The sequence below is a fragment of the Neolamprologus brichardi genome, chromosome 2 (assembly GCF_056152115.1).
Source record: "Neolamprologus brichardi isolate AB-2024 chromosome 2, ASM5615211v1, whole genome shotgun sequence".
Lineage (NCBI taxonomy): Eukaryota > Metazoa > Chordata > Actinopteri > Cichliformes > Cichlidae > Neolamprologus > Neolamprologus brichardi.
In genome coordinates this window covers 34,556,499-34,580,559 of record NC_142105.1, presented here as the reverse complement: position 1 = coordinate 34,580,559, position 24,061 = coordinate 34,556,499, and the positions used below count along the sequence as shown (strand labels likewise).

General features: G+C 41.0%; 1 protein-coding gene across 4 annotated transcripts in view; it reads left to right on the top strand.

The window, feature by feature from the left end:
• atp8a1 (ATPase phospholipid transporting 8A1) overlaps positions 1–24,061 on the top strand; it is a 109,728-nt gene that overhangs the window by 5,888 nt on the left and 79,779 nt on the right. For all 4 annotated transcript variants that reach the window (XM_087851791.1, XM_087851789.1, XM_087851792.1 and 1 more), the window contains exons 2-3: positions 12,238–12,352; positions 19,601–19,700. In XM_087851791.1, coding sequence (XP_087707917.1) covers positions 12,238–12,352; positions 19,601–19,700 — 215 coding nt within the window. The remainder of the gene's footprint in view (positions 1–12,237; positions 12,353–19,600; positions 19,701–24,061) is intronic.

The window sequence follows — 24,061 nt, the reverse complement described above, 5'->3', positions numbered from 1 at the left end:
GAGGCCATGGAGAGCTTTAAAAGCAAATAAAAGAATTTTAAAATGAATCCTAAAAGAAATGGGCAGCCAGTGAACTTTAAAGGGTTTTTTGGCAGTTCTGTTGCCTCTTTTCTATTTGAGCCATTTGTCAGCCAGTTAACATTCTGAAATGTTTACATCATGCACTTCCAGCAACGTGCACTCAGCAATTCTTTCATTAAATTCACCGTGAGTGGCAGGAGCTTCCCAAGTAAAAAGGCTCATTTGAAATGTTAGTAGGTGAAAAATCACACGAATCACAGACACAGAACAAAAGGTGGTTGTTGGTTTGTTTTTTTTAGCAAAACAAACATAAACCTTTTTTAATGTGTTCCAGGCTCAGAATTTAGAGTGATGTGATCACTGATCACTGATGGTCACATTTCCAGAAAAAAATCAAAGTGCAAAAACTGTAAAACATATGAAAACGTGGATGAGCTGATATAAGCTTTTTGCCAAAGCTGTGAGTCAAGTAACTCATCAAAATTTTGGGGGGAGAAGAAGAATAATAGTTCTTCAACTCTCATTACCCATCTACTAGTTAAGAGGGAGACATTATAGCTTCTTCTATAATCAAGCTATCTCTACCTCACTGGCATTATCCACATTTTTTTCGAGCATATGTGGAGCAGGCTGTTGCCCAGTAGCATTTTAATAAGACCAGCTAAACCTCGGTCTGTCTGAATAGTTGTAATAGCATGGGCAGGGACACTGCAGGGATTGAAAGCTGCCAGTGTGCCTGGTGAATCACTGGCTGATAATAATGTGGCACAACATGCCACTAAATCCCCTTCCTGGGTTTGCTGGTGTGTCATATCAAGTTCCCTCTGGCTTCTCTACCCTATGTGACGGCACGGGACACATCCTGTTCTCCATTTTCCACTTCACGTCCTGCCTCCATCACTAACCTGCAGCCAGTCTAATATGTGTTTCTTCAGATACTCAATTTCCCTCACCTCAATGATTCCTCTCTGTCTGCAAGGCAAAGTGGATGTGGCAGGTCACCGTGAGGAGGAACGTGCAAATGCATGTTCCCACTAAGAGATAGATTCAGAGACTGAGAACTTAGAGTTGGGTCGTCATGCAGAGACGCAGACTGTTTGCTGTTTGTTTGCTGTATTTGTTGTTATGTTGATGTCAGGCAAGGGAAACTCATGATCGTGATTTTGGTGTGAAGGCTATCAAAGCCGTAGATCTATGCAGTAAACTAGTGTTTTCTACTTGGCATAGAAACATTTGTTATGTGAATGTGACTTTATTCAGGTAGAAAAATGAAATAAACTTAGATGTGCATTTCAAAAGCAAAAATCAATGCAGTACTGACCAAGCTCAATATTTACTTTAATGTTTTGTGCTTATATTACCCTTGGACTCTGTCAGAGTACCTTGGTATGACAGACCAAAATAATGTTTATATATCTTCTCATCTTCTTCTAAAATTAAAGCCTCTGTTCACCAAGCTACTTACTTCACCTGCCCCCTCTCTTTAAACAGCAGGTGGGTGGAGCTTCTGTGCTCACAGGTAGAGCTGTGTACTTTAGATGACAGGGATTACTTGCACATACACTGTGCATAATTTGAAAATGGTCATTTTTGATGTGAATGTCCACCACAGTAATAGTTAGGGGTGGGGGAAAAAATGGATACTGTGTAGCATGGTGATATTTTGTTTGCTAATAATGTATGGATACAGGGACAGCAGAAATCGATACTTTGTTACAAAAAGGTTTTTGTGCTCTGACTTCAGAGCATGTTGATCCTTTTTCTGAGCAAGAATCCTGACATTCCTTCACTGTCCAAATGTGTTTAACTTGTTTTTGGCAGCAATAAACATGACAGTTTACTTATTTTAATTTAAGACATGTTTTATTTTAATTAAGTTTAAAACTTTTTTATTTCATGTAAAATTATATTTTGTTTTAATTTACTTTCAAATTCTTCAGTTGCTGAAGGGGCTGCATAGTTTTCATAAACTGCATAGTTCAGAATAGCTATAATTGTACCAGATGGTTGATTCAGTTAAGTTGGACTAGACTGTAATACAAACCGTTCAGTTTGTCAACAATCAAACTGAAATGAGAGAAAGACTGAGTGTGAGACTTTGATATTAGAGAAAATGAATATTGATAAAGTTTACCTTTATGTACAGAATCTGAACATCGCAAAATATTTTAAAAAATTGCAATAATATCGTATCGTGGGATGTCTGGTGATTCCCACCTCTAGTAATAGTATTTGTATGACTAAAAATAATAAAAAAGCACAATAGCTTCAATTATAAGACCAACTTGGATTCAGTGTAAAAGCCACTAAATCCTTGATTTTATGGTCCCTAATCTCACCATCTGCTGAAATTGATTAGCTCATTTGATGAGCAGGTTAGCTGACATCCTGACTGAGTCTTCTTTACAACCCACTGAAAGCCTGCATTGTAAATTTATGCTTGTAGAGATCCTCCATTCGTCTCGATTTTTCCATCAGCTATAGATGGGCAGCAAATCCTGAAACATGAAAGAATCTCAGATATAAACTGTGTCTGTTTTTCTGTCATCGTAAGTTTTTGCTGCTGAGCAGAATCTTGTGCCCCCGGTGTGTGAAAGTGTGATGCACACTCAGCTGAAACAGCAGGGAAATTGCAGCTAGCATGCGTGTGCCAGGAGACAGCCAGTGTGACAGTGTCACAGTGGGATGACGAGGTCAGATGAAGAGGTGTCAGCGGGCACGCCACAGGAAAGCAACACCCTCAGTGGCTGGGAAGATGAAATTCTCGCTGCCCCACTCAACCATCCCCCACACCCTCCTCCCATCCCCGAGAGCGCGTTCATCATACGACAACGATCCCGTCTCAGCCAGGTTTACGTTCAGCTAGGTCACAGCAATGCATTTGCAGATTTATGGTTAGTTTTAAAAGTATATGTAAAAATGTTTTATAATGCATGTGATGGATCATCAAGGTTATCCTTAAAATGAGCCCAAAAGACAATCCCTGCTCATATTATTGGACTGTGGTGTGAATAATGCATGAAGTCATCATTTCATGAGTTTAATAAAAGCATCACTATTCTTAATACTGAGACGTGAATAAATAAGAGACAATAACTTGCATCTGCCTACATTATTATTTCCTCAGTCAGACTGAGAACAGTTGATATGTTTTGGACATGCGTCACTTTGTGCACTAGATGACGAGGTGCCGGTTCAGGCCCATGTCACTGGCACATCAAACATGTCGCATCAGGTCAAATGGCAGCGCTGAAACACTGGCACGGATTAATTGTCATTACTCAGCCATTTGTAGATTAAAGCTATTTTTAGAGAACATGTGGCAGAAATTGTGTGCAGAAAACTCAGTGTGTTGTTGTTGTTGCCTGTTTTAAAATCTGAGCCATGAACTAAATATGTCATTATTTTGTAGGAGTTTCATTAAGATTTAAGATTGATTTTACATTTGTTCAACTTTCATGTTTGTGCCACTAAAAGCACGTTCAGTCTTTGGATAATGCTGACTGCGCTGAGAGTCGTAATAAGCAGCCATTCACGCTGTTTATCTTTAAGGAGTGTCCCATTAAACCTGACATACTGGTAACTAATCCATCTGGTTTTGCAACATTAACATGAGCCAAAACATGCCAGATCCCATTACAGCTTGTTGTTCCTGCTCTTGCAAAAAACCAAAAGGTTAAAGTACAGAAGAACTACAGTTAAGAATATGTAAAGTGTTTTAGCCTTTACAATTGATCAGACTACAGAAGGAAATATTATTAGGTTTATGCTTTCACTGTTTACCATTAAGTTTTGGCATCCCCCCCCCCCCCCCCCCCCCAAAAAAAAGGAACAGGCTGCCATGTTTTTAACCATTTAATTGAGTTCAAGTTGAGTTACTCAAGCATACGTTTGTTTGTCAAATAGCCAGAAATCCCACAAAAAAGCATCGACACAGACTCTCTTTGAATTTCCTAAATAAGTAGACCACTCATGCTTACACAGATGGCCACTTTGAGCTTGTTAGTATGTTAAAGTTCACATTTTGCTTAATACAGCAAAGAGTGAGAGATGCCACACAAAATCAGCAACAAGTGTGAAACCTTTTTGGGGTACAGCCTAACCAAAGGCGAGTATAATAGGCATATCTACCTACCAGCAAACGATGGTTAGATTTTTATCATATTTAGTTGGAGACCCGACTGTAAGTGCGTCCTTTATACCCCCATGGCCTCTGAAATTTAAGTCTTTCCAAAGTATAAGTCTAGACTCTCCAAATAACTGTCCTGTTGCTTGCAGAGATGACAAAAAGGAAAAACTTGTGTGTGTTAACATTTTACAGTTATTCATTGTGTTTATTGGTTTATTGTCCTGAATATAACTTTGGTTATTTGCTAGCGGTTGTTCAGTGAAGGTCTAAATCAGGGGCGGGGAGCTGCAGGCCTCGAGGGCCGGCGTCCTGCAGGTTTTAGACGTGTCCTTGAAGAATACTATAACTGAGTGACTGACATTCACAAAGACTATTTCCTGTGTCCATTCCTTTACATTTCATGGCATATGCCTCTCTCTGTTATCATTCATAAACACAGTGGAAAGGTTCCTCTCTGCAGATCCTCACTAAGCCGAGCAGGGCCAGCCCTCTGATGTCAGTGCAAGCCCCAGCTGCCTGTGTTGTCCCTGCACTATCCGCCCTACTGTAGCCCTCCTGAGCCTATGAGGAGCCAGACGGAGCCAAACAGGGAGGGGGGATTAAATCTGCAGCTGCCCTGTTGTTGTTGTGAGTGCTGGTTACAGCATTGTGATCTGATAAGCGACTTATGGATGTTGCCGTTGCTTAGATTGAGGCGGTATCTATATTCCCCTCCAGCTCTTCTCCTCATTCACAAATGGCAGGTGATCGGAGGGAGGGGGGCTTTCATCTCCGGGGCCTTCGTTCCATGAATAGACTGTAGCCGCTCTGTCTGCTGAAATATTTATGTGGCATAAATGAATCATGTTGAGATCTTTCTTTGGTGGCGATGAGCTGATATAAATGGCGCATTAGGCTCACTGAGTTCTGAGACTGAGACATCCTGAAGTCCAGCGGTTTGGAACTAATTTGAGCCTAATAACAACGGTAAATAGCCTCAGGTTAAGGTGAACAACGTGCAGACGGAGGATGCTGAACTCCTGTTCTGCCTCCTCTAGCTGACTGATTTGGGTACTTGTTAACACGGTAGCTCTGCATGTGTAAAGACAGAATAAAGTCAGTCATTCGTGTGTCCTGTGCTGCTTTTCTTAACAGAGTTTCTTGACTGGTTTAGCTGCTATTTGTCTGTATGGGATCAATATCCGTAGCCCCCAGCTGCCTGCCCCCACCTACCCCGGGTGTGATTGAATATTTGCTTGCGAGCCGTGTTGTGGCCAGCTCACGTGCCTTCTCGGCTACACTTTATTGACAAGCCTTCAAGTCTCTTGCGCTCATTATTCTTTTAGAACCTATTTCTGGACGAACAAAAAGCCTTTTTACGTTTTCATTTACCTCCACACTTGCAATGCGCTCTAGCTGATTGACTAATGGGCCTTTCTGAAGTCATAGATCCTCGTGAGTCATCACTGTGTAATTAAGTATATAATAGATGCTCGCCAAAGAAGTTCCACGACGTAGCAAAACTGTGATATGATATCTTGATGATATCTTTGCTACAAGAGATTCGTTTGACGTCAAACATTAAAAAGATACTGTTGCTAAAAATACATTTACTCCACAATAACTATTTCCATTTGATCATCTACTTGAAAACATGGATTAGTGCTGTGCTATAATGTGCCTGACTGTCACAAGATGCAGTACCGGCTAATATACTCGGCTATCAGGTCATTATGGTTCCTGTCACTGGGGCCATTATGTGCATTTTATCTTTTTTTTGTGTTGACAGTCCTGCCAGGAATAATTCCCCCCCCCCAGCACTGCCTGACCTGAGCTAATATAGTCCCATCGGGAGGATTGTAAATCAGCAGGGGCTGGGCTTATCGTTACCCTATCGTTAACAATGAGCTCATATTCAAGTGTGAAAGTTTAGACGTATAGAAAATAATCAGTCTTTCCGTGCTTTTAGCATCTTAAACATACAGAGGCGATTGAAGAGGGATTTTCCTTGCCTGTCGGTTTCTCCGTGTCTCTGTAACCTGCAGCACTTAGCAATAGGAATACAGAAACAGACGGGGGAAGACCAGCGTGTCTTGGCCAAGCCTTTCTGGGCCCAGTTTTTTCCCACTGGGCACCCTCTCCAAAATACGTGCCCCCTTGTGACTATTGTTCCACCCGTCTGTCTGTTGGCTGACACGAGCAATAATCCCGGCATCTGGCCTGCATCCAAACTCATTACGACACTCGGTGGCATTGATCCTTCCTCTGGAGGCTTCCCCTCCAGAGCTGTGTGCGGATCTCCTCCCACTGAGCTTTATTTAGCTCTTTGTGACTTTCTTCGCCCTCTTTTCTTTCTGCGCCTCTTACATTATTTTATGTCCAGTGCTATGTGTAATATAGGGCTTCAGTTAATAGTTGAAAGGTGCTGTTATAAACACAGAATGATGCCCACAGTGAATACCCACCAAGTTCACTATTTATGGTCTGTGTATTAATGTCAGGGAGCTGAGCCGTGACACGCCTGCAGTTAATGACATTAGTGCTGAGAAAAAGCACGGTGTCCACCGGGGAATAGAGCAGATCCCACTGAGACGTGCGGCTGTGGTTCAGTACATTATCTGCAGAGTGTGTGAACATAAGGGAAGAACTGGATATGGTGGGGGAGGGAGACCATGCGGGGGCCTCTGTGGAGTAGCTGGGAAAAGTTATTTTAATGACCTCCTCAAATTCTCATCCCCAGCTCCTCTGGATTGTCCTGCTGGCCTTGTGCGCTACTTTTAAATGTGTCCATGGTTACAGTTCCAGTGCCACTGTAGTAACATTTTAACTTTTCCATTGTTACTTTGACCCTTGACCTTTAATTAAAATCCCCATTTCAAGTATAGTTTTTGCTCCTGATGTGATGAAAAGCTGCATATCTTCTGATTGGACCCAGTTTTCTCTCTATATAGAGCCAGCTCTTTGCAACATCACCTGGAGTCGCAGCGAAAACTGCAACAATGTCCTATGAGCAGCATCGACAGTGGGAAGGAAGAAGAGAGCAGAAGCAGACTCAGGGAGGGGCAGCCGTCTAATAAGGCTGTGCAGAGACACAACGACATAACACAAATGATGAAACAGAGAAGTTGAAAGTTACTGACATTCAGTAGTGGCATATAAATGCATCAGGAGTGCTCGATAGGCCGAAGTTTTTAGTTTACCTCCCAGTTTGTCGAGCCCACCCCACCACTTTCTCGCTCTTGAGCTACTTTTGCTCTTAAAGCCAATTAAAGTGTTCAGCATGTAGCCTTTAATTGGATCAGGTGTGCAAGAATAGTAGCCGTATCAAACCTCTTAAGGCTCGACAAGAACAAATCTTAACTCTTCTTAAGACTGTGAAACATTCGTGGAACAAACTGGCTGTCATGAGAAAACAATCCGGTAATAATCAAGAGACAAACTGAGAGTCCGAGTCTGACATTTACCCTGATGTTATTAGGAAGATGAGACAAATTCATTCGTATCTCCACAGGTGTTGAGAAAAGAAAGACTTTGACTTGATTTGTGAAATAATTTCTAATGAGGCTTGATTTATTTTCTGGTGTTCATCTGACACTGTAAGCAGAGGACGTTTCAGCTCATGATGCACACCTTGGTTGCTTAAGTGTTTGACATATTAGTGATGTTTACTATAAAGTGTATATTGTGGATTAAAAGCTTGATTCATCTAACAGGCAGCAAATAACACGCTGTCCTGGCTTTGGTCTAAATGATGTCGATGTTGACATCACACAGCTTTACTGCACCAAGTAAATACAGACTAGGTCTTAGCTTCCTGTACAGTTGCTTGTGTCACAGTGGCTCACAGGAGAGAGGAAGAGGACTCGGTTAAACAGCAGCATCACCAGCTGCAACTGGTGCATTGCAGCACCTGGTCCACCCCAGCACACGGCTCCTGCTGCGAAGGCTCAACACAGAGACGCAGCATCAATCACAGCTGCTCAGCCTGCTCCTCGGCCTGTTACTCCACACAGGCCTTATGCTGCACTTACCAGCTCTACTACCCCTGTCCTGTTCACTGTTGCCAGTGTAGAAGGTAATTCCTTGATAACCTGAGCTGCTTAAAGACTTAGCTTCTTCACTAACTTTATTTTCTTGGTTGGATTTGTTCCCTGGTGTGTAGGCCATCTCTTTTTGCATTGGTTATCGTTGAAATGCCATTGAGCAGACTTCCTGATGAAACTGAGCAACATTAGTGTGGGATTAGTTCTACAAAAAGACAAATAAAGGATGTTGTAGCCATCCATCAAAGGCAAATATTTATATGATCAACAATAACTACAGAAAACTCTTTGATTAAAGCACGGTTCATTTTACTCACACTTTAGACTTGGAGCAGCTATATTTATGTGCATAGTTTTAGTCCCTAGAGGCCTGCTTTGAACCAGGAAAAACATAATCACAAGTTAGCTATGCTGTGATTTCTTCCCCTGGTCGTCTCTGACACTGAGAATTATTTTTATGACTTTACAGGTGGTGATATGAACCCATAAACCTACAGTGCTATCGTCTAGCTACGCTCTGCAAGCAGTATTATCTTAACTACAGCATATACACTTCCAGAAAGTCCTCACGTGCTGAAATTGCTAAATAATGTCAAAGTGCATAGAAATGGTTCCTTATGAAGACGAACATATAACAGAAAGAAATCGCTGTTTGCTGTAGTTTTTGCCAGTAGCTCCTCTTCTCATCCAGCCCAGCCTCAGAAGCAGCAGGCCTTTAAGTCAGTGTCCTTTCCTTCACCTTTACTCAGTGTTGTTACTCATTGCTAAGTACCTGTCGTCCCAGTGTCACCAGGTGAGCTCTTGGCTGCAAATTCAGTTTTAGTTTTGGACCGAAGAGGCGAGGCCTACTTCCATGAAAGAGGGATGAGCGCACATCCTCTTAAAGAGGAACCACCAAACCGTGAAGTCCGTACAGGATCAATGAATCAGCTGTTCAGGAATATTATGCGATGCTGTGGTGTTGCAGGTCTTTCAGTGACTTTTTACATCGCCCGTTTTCTGAAACGATGTTCTTTGTGAAAACATATTTCAACAGGTGCTCTAAGTCTTTGTTGAGCTGACCAGATAATTCTGGGAGGTCATTTTGGTAAAAGAGTACACAGTGTATTCTCGAGTAAACCTTTAATAAAACATGGTTTTAAAATATAACAAAATATAATACTGGTGTTTTTGCCAATTTTTTTAGTATGCAGGAAAAACCTTTTTCTTCTTCTTGGTGCACAAAAAACAAACTACGAGAAATCGTTAGTTTATTGCAACATTGTTTACACTGTTCACACAAAATGCTTAATAATAAACAGGAAGAGCATTTATTGACTTAAGTAGTTGGTGTCACTCTTAAGCCTCGTGTTGCTGTGTCCATCCATGGTTTGTTACCTCACTAATCCAATACGCTACCCATGCAGATCTGTTGCCTTGTGTAACAAGGCTGTGATGGCGAACTCCCAGCCATGTAAACAACTACGGGGGGCATTTATTTTTAGCCCAGAGCACATGCTAAGGACAGAAAGTATAAGGAGGCGATGCTAGCTCTCACTCCTCAATAATCTATGTAAAGCCAAGTGGATCATTCAAATAACAAGTAGCTGTAATCTAAGAGTCATGGTTTGTGTAACATGAGTGAGAAAGTGCTGAGTGAAAGGTGAGAGCAGAAAGGAAAATTAAGAGTGGTGACAGCGTGAAGTGTGACTTTGGAGAAAGTGTTAGCATTCTTTGTTTTGACTTGACATTAAAAGAAAGACGTACTGCAGGCAGCGGCTTTACGAGCAGGCTGCAGCCGGGGCATATCCAGTCAGGGCTCTGGTTACAGCACCTCCTGACACTGGCTTTTGTTGTTTGTGCTTCCTGCCAGCTTTCCTCACTCCTACGTTTGTGCCTGAGAATGGTCCTTCTTTCCATTTTAAACACTGCAGCTCACCTTATCTATAGTTGTGAAAGCTTTGCTTTCCTTTATGCCTCCCTCTAACACCAACACCACTGTATGCTAGGGAAGACTAGCCAGCATCCAGTGGAGCACATGCATGCAATCTGAGAGTCCAGGAGTACTGTTGACTTTGAAGTTTTACATTAGCACTGTGAGCATTGCTCAAGTCATTAATCCAGACATATCAATGAAGTACAGGGAAATGTGGACCCCAGAAACCTTAACGTGACCTCTCGTGCTCGTTTACAGCTCTGTGTTTATGTTTTTGTGAGTCTGCTGGAGCTACTGGTGACTTTCGGTTCAAACTAATCCAGGTTGCTGGTTGCTGTGGCATCTCATGACAAGAACTGAGATGACCGTATTAAAGATGTCCCCTGATACTCATACAGAAAAAGTACAAAAAAAGGCTGATAAGAAACGTTTAAAGCCGTCTGAAGCCTGAAGTTTTAGGGTTATGTAACCATACGTTGACCTCATTCATTATTTGAAGCCTCGTTCTTGTCCAGTTTTATGATCAAAAGCTAAAACAGCAAATATGTAGGACAGTAAGTAAGGAGAAGTATGATAGGTTCCTCTTTATGTCTCAGCTGTTTCCTCTTTCAGCAGAATTAAGCAAAAATACATATTTGATTTTCTCTTCTTGTCTTCCAGGCTACATGATTCCTGTCAAATACTCTTCTGTACTACTCTCCAGTGTTTCAGTTCAGATCTTTACTTCAGCAGGACATTTGTTGTGTTTACCTTATCAGGAAGGGGGCACTTTAAACGTAAACTGCTGCAAGTATAAAGTTCAGGACTAAACCTCACTTCTATTTACATGTGTGAGAGGAGAGGAGAGATGTGTGCTTCCCATTTCCAGTTCTGCACTAAGCAGTTTCATGCTTTGTGCTTGATATTGCTGGCAAGTTGCAGGCTGCAACGTCCCTCGACGCATGACGCAGCATCTGCCTCCTGCATAGAAAGCATGCATTTTAAAGGCGTAAGCATTATACCCGTCTGCATCTGCAATGTGTTAGTCCTTGTTTTAGTGGCAAAGTAAGATGCAAAAATGACTTTTACAAATCAAAGATATTTAGTCAGGTTTTAAAAACAACAAGGAAAAATGTGTTACAGGCACAGCATCTCTGCGACCCACATACAGCGCTCACGAGGCCTCGGCCGTTTTGTTTTAGCCGACAGAGCTTCATCCCACTTTGCTGAACTTGGTACTTGGTGGGAGTCGAACAGTGCCTCGTTTTTCCAAAGGAGTGGAAAGAAGAATTGCATCCATGTGGGGACAGATTTTTCAGCACTAAATGCACCAAATCTGCTGATAACCTCCTTTTCTTTCCCTTGCAGAATAGTGTGTGATGATCAACTGAACAATGAACAGTTTCTGCTGTTCATAATTGAAAAAGTTCTCAAAGAATTTGAATTATATTGTATATTTCTTTGTTGCACTTAAGTGTCTCAGATCATCAGATATGCTGTTTTAAAAGGATAGTTTCCTTATTAAAGGAAAAGGTCAATACAAATATACCTGTGGTCTGCCAGTGTTGCCTTTCTTCCTGTGAGTCACACTGTCCACACAGAGTAGCTGATTTCTGTTATATAATAGGGTTTTTCTCCAAGTTGGTGTTTTACTGTGAAGGTAGTAATAAAAGCTGTACTCTCAGTGACATGTCATTGTCTTTCCCAAGTAGCTTCTCACTCCATTAGGATAACAGTTTGACCACATAGTGCCGTCAGATCATCAGGCCCGAGCTGAGGCAGGTTTAGCATCACTTACAAACATCGTCTCAATGATTGTGCAGCCTGCAGTGATTGTAGCCTGCAGTAATAACAGTTTGGCTAATGTGTTGTGCATTGTGTGCGAGGGGAACACACTTTGCAGTTATAATGCATTATTTTGAATTCAGAGTGCAAAAATACTTCTGAAAAAAAAGCTGTTGTATATGTGTCTAAAACCTCTAAAGCGCCAAGGTCAGCTAAGCTCTCTATTGATTTAGTTTGAGTTGGACTTTTCCTTTTCCTGACTCCGACGGGTCCTGTGGGTGCGACACGCACTAACTCAAACACTTCAAACCCCTTTTTATCTCTCTTTGATTTGTGCTCAACGCAGACTTTTTTAACTTATCAAATGTTTTTCCCCCATGCTGCAGGATATGAAAAGACAGAGGACGCGTCAGAAAAGACATCCTTAGCTGACCAAGAAGATGCCCGGCTCATATATCTCAACCAACCACAGTTCACCAAATTTTGCAGCAATCGAGTCAGGTAAGGAGATGTTGAGTTTCTACTAATCATGGCTGCATCTACCTGCAGTCTTAGAGCATACTTGTTGACATAGGTAGTTGAGCAGTAAGTAGGACCTGAGTTTGTCTGGTTGTAGATTCTGCAGTTTCATTTTTAGCTGCGAGCAGGGTGGGGTTTTTTTTTTGAGTCAGAAGTCAACACATTGGCTTTTTCAGCTTTTTGACATATATCGCTGCTCATGCTGCTTCACGATGAACCTGCAGCCAAACATGCTTTAACCCTAAATTAACCTGCAGATTTACAATCACATGATTTGATCATTTCCAAGTAGCAAACATTTAGTTTTCAGATCTTTGTAGCAGATACTGTGGAAACTTGGAGCAGAAATAGTTTCAGTCTCTTTGGTGAGAGGTGAGAAATAAAGCCTCAAAATATCACAATATTTCTAGAAAAACGGAAAACTATTTGTGATGATATTTCTGAATATACAGAACATTTTATTGACATTTACAAGCTCCAGGCAGCAGCACTTGTAAATGTAAGTATACGAATTCTTCTTTTCCCAGGATCTGCTGTCAGGCTATGATGACACACTGCTTAATTCAGAGTATGAATCTATTACCACAAGGTTCCAGCAGCAGTAGCATTACACTGCAATAGTAGTGACATGATATTATATCTAATGACACAGCGGTACTCTGCTGCATAGACGTGAGTAAATAGCAGGCTAGTCTGTGGTACTTTACCTAAAGTCTTGCTTTCAGACTTGTGAATAAGCCACAGCTGAAACACTGCACAGATCCTCCTGTGCTGTAGAGAGAGTTCAGGTGCAGCCATGACAGCACCCTTAGCCATGTGATATTTGATACCTGCAAGATTTGTAATACTGGTGCTGCATCAGTGCCCAGACTGGCCTGTTTATCTTCTTGCGTATCTTGGAGAAGTGGAGTGCTTTTAGCTTTAAAGGTCAAGATTGTTGGGTCAGGCCTCCCTCTGTCAAGGAGTATTACGCTTCCCATTCCTGCTCCATGAACAGCGTGCTTACACAGACGCTATAAACTGAGCGGGATTAGTAAAGCCCAGTGTTACCTCAGCTGCATGAGTTTACAACATAAATCAGACAACAGTAAATATGAGGTATATTTTATTAGCACAGTTTGTTTTACTCTGTGATTCAGTTTCACCGTCAAAAACATCCGTTTAGTTTTTTAACTTTTATTAGTTAATTTTATTAACATCTCCATTACTTTGAGCTTTGTTATTACTTATAAAGACCCTCGTCAGTGAGACAAAATACATATTAAAATCTGCTTGGAGCACCATATGATTGATATTTGAATAACAGTAAAAAGCACTGCAGGTTTCAGAAATATGGCTTTTAAGATCATCAAACACTTGCTGAAGGCCTGATGTGTGTGTATCACACCAACTGTTCAAAGACAGTAGTGATGATATCAACATATTTTGGTTAAAATAGGTTAGATATTAATAATAATAAATTATCTCAGCATTGAACAGCGTGCAGATCGACTCTGTTTTCATGAAAGTTTGTCTTTAGAAAAAGATTTATTTAAAAGCAGAGACCTGATTTGTTGCTGTCGCCAATGTTGCATGGTCTTTGACCCACTGCTGATATGTCATCGTCCACCATCACATACGTATTTCTCCTGTTAGCTGATGGATCTGCATCATGCGTGTGCGTCCTGTGTTAGGGTTTTAGTGAACTGTTTGTTCAGCTGCACGGTTTGTCGTGCAGATCTGGTCGTAATGGAAAGATGTTGACAGGCAAACAGGAGTGGCTGTGCAAACCAGTTTCCTGTTGAGCATTCAGGAAGTGCTGCTTTCTCTTTTGAGGAAAACAAGGAAAAATTAACATATGAATAGACGCACACTGACATGGGTCCAAACACACAGTGACCCAGACATGCAAATGACTTTAATTGTTTTGGTGTGTGTAGCTTATTTTGTCTTACTCACTGAATTACAGCAGCTAATCTTTACTGCGTAGGATTTATTCTTGATATGTTTGGTGTTCTGTTTTGTGAATAATGAGTCAACATAATTATATAATGCATGTGATGCCCGATTCACTAATACTTTAATGTAAAGGTACTGATGTGGTGCAGACACTGAACATCTCGAGGATCTAAGAGGATATTGAGACATGATGGTTCTTTGTCCAACCAGTTCTGGACTTTATCTAAAGTGTCGAAGCCAAGTCGAGCATTATCAAAGCATCCTGTCTGCGAGTGCATTCATCCTAAAGAAATGATGGTGTCATCATTATGCATGTAAGATACATAAGATATAAGAAGGAGATGGAGAGATTTTATCAACCTGAGAAAGATTCTATAAAAAGCATTTCAGAATAAGATGTTGGGTTGTTTCCTGCAGACACTTTATTCAAAAAATAGTTTTTGCTGACATGAAAGAGAGACCTGCTTATAAAACGTGTGAGCTGGAAAACCAGTGAAGGTTTCACTGCATGCTGATGGACTGAGGGGATCAGCAGCTCCAGTGCTGTCACAAATCTGCTGACACGTAGGCCCACGCAGAGTGTGGTGACTTTAAATAACTCAGAATTTGTACAATTACATGAAACTTGCTTTAAGGAAACGTAGAACACATCACTATATTAGCAGTAGTGTAGTAAATATGGGAATGTCAAATATAAAAGGTAGAACCAAGAACCAAGACACGAGCTTCTGGTTTCTGGGGCAGAGTTAGTGCACGAGCTCTCTTTTCTCAGTCAGCTGCTGACAGGCGTGGTGCTCTCTGGACCCGCATCCACCACAAAACCAGGAAGAAAATGCAGATTAAAAATAAGCAGAGTGGGAGGGGTTAGTGCATGACAGCAGTGCTGAACAAGATGGACTCAATGTGCTGTTGCTCAAAGCTATACACGAATGATGAAAATATAAGAACACAGATAAGGGGCCCAAAAAGCTGCACATGATCAGTTGTTACACAAATTACCTGCAGTCAGACACACAGTGCAGGGCAGCGTGTGGATCCTCTGATGGTGGAGGCCAAGAAAAGCTGAACTTTCTGTTGACAAGGAAGTCAACACATTTGCAGCAGTTTTATTTGACGCATCTTCACTGAGATATTCAGAATTTAAACTAAAACTCAACATGTCTGACTCTAATTCTTGTGTGATTATTCTGTGGTTAAAAGCAGGCAGAAAGTGCATCTTTTAATCCAGAATAACCTCAAACCAGATCAGACTGTCATAATTGTGATGCAGCTCGTACACATGAACGCTGACAGAACGAGTGTTAGGATTTAGAAAACGTTTTCAGTCAGACTCAAATGCAACATGGCAGCGAGGCAGCGAGTAAACAAAAGATCTTAATGAACTCATGAAAAAAGATGCAGACAGGGTGTATATTTTACAACTGAAGGGTCGCGATTAGGCTTTTAAGCTCATTTATTGAGTGTCATCATCTGGTCTGAGTCCACAGCTGGTTAACCTTGTTCCTGTTTGTGGTCCCTGGAAACATACGAGGCTGAAAACTCCATAATGTGCTCATAGTGGCTCATTAGAGGCTTTAATGCAGCAGGAGACATTAATCATCTGCCCTCCTGTGTTTGTGTGTTAGGACAACAATATGAGCACTTCCCATATACTGTAAATAATACTGCAAATGATGGTTAAACATGCTAAACACTCACTATACACAATACAGCCACCACGATGTCGACTTATTTTCAGATGTCTTTGTTTTGGTTGTCGTGTTTTTCAATAATCAAATACTGATTTTCAGAATTAATAAAAACAAATTCTTCAACAATCCTTCTATAATTTTTATATTCATTGACAGCCTTGTTATACCTGACCTGAAGCACACCCTGCTTTACTATTCTGATCTACACTAATGGGGAATCTGTGTGTTGAAACATAAAATAAATGAAAACTAACCACACCATTGTGTTCAATAAGACTTGAAACGAGCAGTTCAGACTATGAACGTGATCACAGAGTGAGTGAGTACGACGAACATTTAAAGAGACAAACTTAGAGGAATCGCCCTGTCTACTCATAAAGGTGAATATGACACGTCCTCATTGGCTTTTTACACTCAGCATTATTCATCTCTTATATACAGTCTGTGGTGTTTGCCAACGAGCAGTGGTGAAAAGTAACTGAAGCCCATGTGTGCCAAGATGTGAAGAAACAGTGGTTTGCTGGAAGTCTCTTCCTGTGAACACGGGCTTCTTCCTTTCCACTGTCACCAAATGTTGGTCATAGACTGTTTTCTCTTTAATCCTTCAGCATCTTCATCTTGGCTTGAGCCAACTATTGTTATTAATTAGCACTCTTTAATGAAATATTATGTTTAAATAAATGGTTGAAAACGTTTCGCTGTCCCTTTTTTCTTTTAACTAGCACACTAATCTTATTCAAAGATAAAAAAAAAGGCTTTGATAATAACATTATGCTCTGATTTGTGAGTAAGTGCTCCTCTCATATCGTCTTGATCTCAGCTCACTCCCAGGAAACAAAATGAAGGATCCATAATCATCCATTAAGATGTGATTCTGTGTACAAAGGTAACCAGAGATGATGAGGCATGTGCTCAGCAGCATAAATCACAGAGAGCAGGATGCATCCCCAGCCACACTTTCTTTGTATCTCAGGGGCAGACTGTATACACTGTAGTGCTTAGATGTTTAATATCCAAGGGACTTGCCATTTATTAATTTAAAGGTACTCATGGTAATCTTTTAGCTGTATGATGTATGGCAACATATTTAATAAAGTAGCGCACTTGTGTGATCAATGGGTCAAATACAGTTAAAGTTTTCACTAAGCAGTAAACCTGATCCTTTTCAACTTTTTACTTAAAAAACAAACCCTGACATTACAGAAATTCAGCAAATCAGATGACGAGGACGGACGCAACAGAATATGGTGTGTAAGCAAAACCCAGGTCTTTCTTTCTCAACCAATCAGACAAACAAAGGGACAGAAAATATTCTTCCTTGTTGGTTGACTTTTTAGTCTTAGTTTCCTCTGATGATGATTGTAATGATGTATAATCATGACAAACAAAACTTACCTAGCTGTCTACCTGAATGAAGCGACTTGGTTTCAGTTTTGTTTCAGTGTACAGTTGTTGTTGTTTCAGCCTGTTTGTTGTGGAGGAAGTAGGGATGTACAAATCGAGCTTTTCCTGTTCTGATTTTTACACTAAGAGTTTGGCTTTGATTGCTGCATGCTGTCATCGTAATAGTTGGTTTCTTGTGTGCTGACAGAAGCAGGTGAAGTCAGATAAAAATGAATCGAGTTGAAGATGACATTATGACCAAATGTGTCATAAAAAACGAACGTCTTTCACTCCTCTTGTCACGAGTCTCTCTGAGTAAGTGTAATGAGGGGAGTTTGAGAGACACTAAAGCCTCATCATCTGAACTTTGGGTAAAAAAGGGAAAGCGGTGGCTTTGAAATGCTGCTGTTTGCCTCTTAGCTTCCAACTTGTTGTGTTAGCTCTCCAGCTAACTTGCTGCTGTGGCACTGTGAGTGAACATAAACACCATGAAACTGAATTAATACCCGCTCAAAACCCACCTACAGGTTACGCAGAGATTTTAATTAGTTTCACACAAATTGAAGGAAGTATATGCAGTCTGAGACCGAGCATGAATGAAAGAAAGAGTTGTTCTGATGGTCTTTGTGTCTGTGAGGCTGGTATCACACTGCACTGCTGTCAGAACAATGCAGACAGATGCAGTGTGTACCAGGCTGGCATGATGACAGTTACTGTTTATTTTTTTCCATTCTTCCGTGCTCCGATTCAAAGCTTGTCCGCTTTTCTGTGACTACTTTGTGCTTCTGGGTGTGCTACATGTGAAATTGCAAAAATATGCTCGTCACCTGATTCAGACTAACAGGAGGGAAACGATGATATCACTGATGTTGAACTGCATATGCTCAGTCGCTGCACTGTACTTGCTGATATTCTGCATGCGTATGTCTAAAGGCTTTGGTCTGCATGTGAGTAAGCAAAGCCCTGCCAGTGGCCTGGCATCCTTCAATGGTATAAATCTTCTCCCAAAGTGGCTGCTCTGACTGACCCTTTAACACAGCTGTAAATCAGACTGCTGGAGGCCTGACTTTGGGGCTGCTGATGGCTCCACCAGCCTAGCACCAACAGATCTGCCAGGAGGTCTTTATGACCCGACTGCCAGCTAACTTCCTGCTCCTAATTATTCTTTACGATCACTGAGTCCACCGGGCTCTGCTGGTCATCAGTCGCACATCCAGACGAGTCTTTGCATCGCAAAAGACCTCGTAGAACGGGTGGGCGGAGGGGCAAGAGCTGCTTAATGCTGTGCAATGTCCAGGGTGATCTAAATATACGGCTTCACAACAAGTACAGCTAGAGCAGGGGTCTCGAACTCCAGGCCTCGAGGGCCGGTGTCCTGCAGGTTTTAGATCTCACCCAGGGTCAACACACCTGAATCAAATGATTAGTTCATTACCAGGCCTCTGGAGAACTTCAAGACATGTTGAGGAGGTGATTTAGCCATTTAAATCAGCTGTGTTGGATCAAGGACACATTTAAAACCTGCAGGACAGCGGCCCTTGAGGCCTGCAGTTCGAGACCCCTGAGCTAGAGCATCACCATAATGCATTTAAATCAAACAATCAATGTGACTGAAGCACAGTACAAAAGTATTGTATTGTCTGTTTAGGAATTATAGTTACATAGTTCCCTGTTTTTAGAGGCTCAAAGGTAACCGGATCATTGAGTGACAGTGGGTTTCATGGCCAGCTGAGGCCTGCTAGATTTGTAGAGTTGGACTTGTATTTGTTAGCTATTCGTTGGAGTTTTCAAAGCGATGTTAAGGAAAGTCTGGGGCGCCATCGTTAGACAGAAAAACAAAGTAAACATATTAGTGAGATAGAAAAATCTTTAGCAATGGCCAGATCAACATCCTGGTACTTTCTTAAAAGTAAAAGAAGGAGCACTGGCCATTTCAGCAATACCAAAAGACCTGAAAGAGGATAGATGACAACTAAAATATATGGTCACATGGTTGTTATGGCATTAGCATGTATGGCTACCATTGAAATTGGGTAACTTGGGTAACTAGTGTGATGAAAGTAGCAGGGTCAGTTGTGATCTCTGGTCAGATTGTGCCAAATGCTCTGAGTTACTGGATTATTACAATTAACCAACGTTTTTTTGTCTTCTCTTTCTTTCATATCCACGTTGGCTCCCTCCACCCACGGCCTTGTTTTCTACTTGATCTGGTCTTCAGCACAGCAAAATATAATGTCCTCACCTTCCTTCCTCGATTCCTTTACTCACAGTTCAGGAGGGCAGCCAATGCCTTTTTCCTCTTCATTGCACTCCTGCAGGTAAGATGTGTTTTTGTTGTTAAGCTAAAATGTTACATCACCTCTCATCACTTTCCTTTCTTTCCATTGAACTTTTTAAATTCATTTTCTTTCATGTTTTTTTAAGTGTACACCATGACCTAGACTCCCTTTCTCTCGGTCACGTCTGTAATTTCATATGCACACAAACATGCATCCAGATGCAGTGCTTTATATAGATCCTGATCATGAATAATACATGTAATACTGTGTGTGTCTGCTTGAAAGGGACACACACAGTATTTATCTACGGGCTCGTCACAATAGGCCTCGTTCACTAATGTGGTCATGGAAATGTTCTTACAGGGGTTCACAAAGTAAGTTCTTAGACGTTATTATCAGATTCATGAAACCTGCTCAGCAGCATCGATAGGGCTCGTGCTGGCTGTCCGCATACGTCCACGCTTCCATTGTTTCCCACTATATTTAGAAATAATGAAGTTGACAAAAGCATCGCACCTATTATTTTTACAAACGGAAAAAATAGGACAAATAGAAGAGGGCAAAAAAGCAATGGTTTGATATGTTGATATGTTGATTAGATAAATCTGAATAAAAGATGAACAGAAAAACCGGAGTGACAGGTCTTTTAGGCTAAGAAGAGTAACTCACTGCAGTTACTGGACAAACATCAATAACTGGGATATTGCCAAGAAATGTGAGTGTAAGTGATATCCAGCAAAAATGCGAGCCTGTTTTTAATGAATACAAAAGTGAGTGTACACACATTGAGTAATGGCAACGTTTAATTTGGTAAACTGTTGCAACATTAGCAGCTGCTCATTTTGATAACATTGTTCTGTTGTTAGCGCGACCGCACACAGACTAATCTGCAGAACAATGTCAAATTTGTTTTACTGACGTTAGGGCTGCTCGATTGTGGCAAAAATGATAATCACGATTATTTTCACTGAAATTGAGATCTCGATTATTTGACGATATTTATTTAACCCTTTAAGACCTACCATAGAACCAAGTCCGCCAGAGCTTATATTATTTTTTTACATGCTGTAGTGCCATTTGTGGGCGCATTTCAAGTTGCTATACATCAATACAACTGTTATAGCCCATATTTTAATAATATGTCTGCATTAAGTGCATAGTAATTACATTAATTGCAAAAAAGTGCAATAAACTACAAAAAAATTGAAAATTGTTTTTGTTTTTTTTTACATATATTTCTACTTGGAGAAATTTAAGAGGTTTATCCCTCAAAACTTTAAATACAAAAAAGTTGCAAAAAATAGTTTCCCACCACAGGAAATTTATTTTGAGTGTCTTCATAGTTTTATTTTGGAGATACAGCAATTTTTATATACTGCAGAAAAAACAAAAATAAATCCTATGATGCAATTTTGCAAAGAAAACAGCATCAAAATAAACTATTTCCAGCAGCGCAGTTCGAGTTCTAAGCATTGCAGAAACTATTCAGAAAAGTCAAACATGACTTATAAAAACACCAGTATAGGCTTTTAAGGCCTACAAGTAAAAAACTACATTTTCCGCGAAAATGACATCACTTCCTGTTATGGGCAGGAAATGGCAGACATGCGATAGTTCGCGCTGACATCTGTTTCAACGTAGGAAGTGTTACAAACAGCTGATCGGATCAGCAAAGCGTGTTTCTGGAATATTATGTTTTTGTTGCTGCAAGTGCTTTTTATGCAGTTTTTGCAAAGCTATATGTGGAAGGAAACTGTGACCGAGGACAAGCTGATGGCATAAGATGTAAGTACAACTCCTCTGGTTTCATATGCAAAAAAAATTATTGTGCTAGCTCACGCGGTTCAGGTTCTACAGGGATTTAAAAATAGTTACACAAAAGGGAGCGTGCTGCTCTGACCCGCTTTAAAGGGATAACAATAACAATGTATTGAATAATGACTTTAAAATATAATATAAAATAGTGCAAATACTGATAACAGTGCAAATGTTTGCAATAAATGAAAAATGTAAACATCTATGTTTAGTGAACTTTGCAGTGTTGCTCTGTGGTGCAGCTACGACACTGTAGCAACGTTTACACACTGTGTACTTGATCCACGTCTGACTCATGAACCCATAATGTTTCCACACTGAAGGTTTTTTTTACCTCTCTTTTCAACCAACAGCAGTCACTCTCCTCTCCAAATAACTTCTGCTTAGCTTCCCGAGCTTCCCTCGGGTCCTCTTAACGTTGTGACGCGTGTTCGAAACGCAGAGAGGTGCGCTCGATTTGCCGCACGGAGCAGCGCGAGAGTAAAGCACGAGGGAGGGGCTAATAATCGGCTCAGTCATTTTTAATGATCGTTGAAAGCCCAGATCGTAATCGAGATTAAAATTCGATTAATTGAGCAGCCCTAGCTGACGTAACTATTACATTAAAACAAACAAACAAGGAGACTGTTCGTATATTTGGTTATGAAATGTAGCTTTTTAGAATTTAAATGTGACCCTACTCTGCTGTAACAGCAATTCACTGTACTAAGCATTATGTGTGATCTCTGTGTTACTGTTCTGTGTTTTTATACACCAGGAGTTTGTGTGTGAAAGTTCTGTTTTATTAGGTTTAAACACAAGATTTGTGTGTACACGCTTTGTGAATGGGGTGCAGCGATACTACAGGCTGGTGATGTTTTGGACTGGGCCTTGGATGACTCTGCACTGTGCCGCTATGAAGTGCAGGAACTGCGTTGACTTACACACACAAGTAGTGAATAAGAGCCACACTGGAAAATGGGTCAGGGATGATATGAAAATCTTTAGCCATTAAATTTGTTTAAAGAAACGAGCTTCTCCTGGGAAGAGGGTTTCACTTCCTTTCTCATTATCAGCTGTGGTCATGTTTTGATTATTCCCCAACAGCAGCCACAGATCTCAGCATTGCTGGCTCTGCTTTTGATTTAGCAGAACAAAGGATTTCTTGCCCAGAGAAATTTATCGTGGATTGCTGCATAAGACAACATTAATCCCTTTTGAGAACTTAAAGCCTCGACCGCCAATTATCACTACATGATTCAAAGAAGCTGAAATCCATATCTCAGGTGTTCAGAGCTTACCAGGAAAGATATAAAAAGTGGACCAAAGGAAAGCTGCACTCATTTTCTGTCTTTGCTGATATTCATCCTGACAGACGATCCCTTGTTAATGAGAGCTCTAAGGACTCATTCCAGTGACCTTGAAGTAGCTGCTTTGAACAGCAGCCAGTGCGAGTCTTCGTTACCTGCCCCGTCGATGCTGCGACCTTGAATAAAACATCTATGCAGATGAGAGAGACGAGAGATCTATTTCATTCAACTTTCCTTCTAGCGGTGTAACGGGGACTGTCTCACGAGGCCCGGCTTGGCTCTAATTTTGCTGATGCTTGGCTGTTAATTTCGAAAGACTTGGGTAGCCAAAAGAATTAAACATTCAGGGGTAATGAGAGAATTATAAAGGTACTAAGAGAGTTGTTTGTGCTGGATGTAACCCAGAATGTGCATCTTTTTTCTTTTGAGTGTGTTAAATAAGAAGTCAAGCTAATAAAACATGAATTCTGATGCTAACGTCAGGGTTCCTGGGTCGTTGACCCAGTATTTTCAGTTCATGTTCACTGTTGATCCTCTGTACGTTCCACTTCCTGTTTTGTGTTAGCGTTACTCTGTGTGCATTATGTTCTAGTTCTTATTCCATGCATCGTTAGTTCAGTTGTGTTCAACTGCTCACTCACCTGTCACCTATCAGTCATTGTTCAGTGTATTTAAGTCCTCAGTTCTCTGCTGGTCGGCGTCGCGTCATTGACGTTGTCACTGCTGTCTGTGCCCCATGTTTGCCTTCCAAGTTCAGTCAGTCAGCCGTTCATTCGGTTATTCGGTCAGCCATCTCCTGTGTTCGTCATTCGTCCCTCACAATAAACACCCTGAATCTTCACCGTGAGTCCTGCGTTCCTCTTCTCCACGTCCACTCAGCAACCCCTGACAGATATTGTTGATATCAGTGTCTGTTTTTTCTGTAACATGCGCACATCCAGTCTGAGAGAGTAACAGACTTGCAAATGATCACAATTTATTTAATTCAAAAGTTGTGGTAGTTTAGGGCGCCTCTTTTCCTCCTGTGGAGTCACCCAGCTGAGACGTGATAAGCTTTTATTTTCAGTTACTAAATTTGTCTATCACTGATTACTAAATGAGCAAGTTGAGATAAAATGGTTGCTGTGCCTTTCGTGGTCGGCAGTAATTCTTTTTATGTCTTTCAGCGCCGTTCAAGAAAGTTCAGTTAAATAAAAAGTTTCTTCTTTTTCAACATTTAGCGAAACCACTATTTTTACAACGACTGCTAACTAATCGTGTTAAATGGTCATCATGTCGTTACCAAAGTCCTTGTGA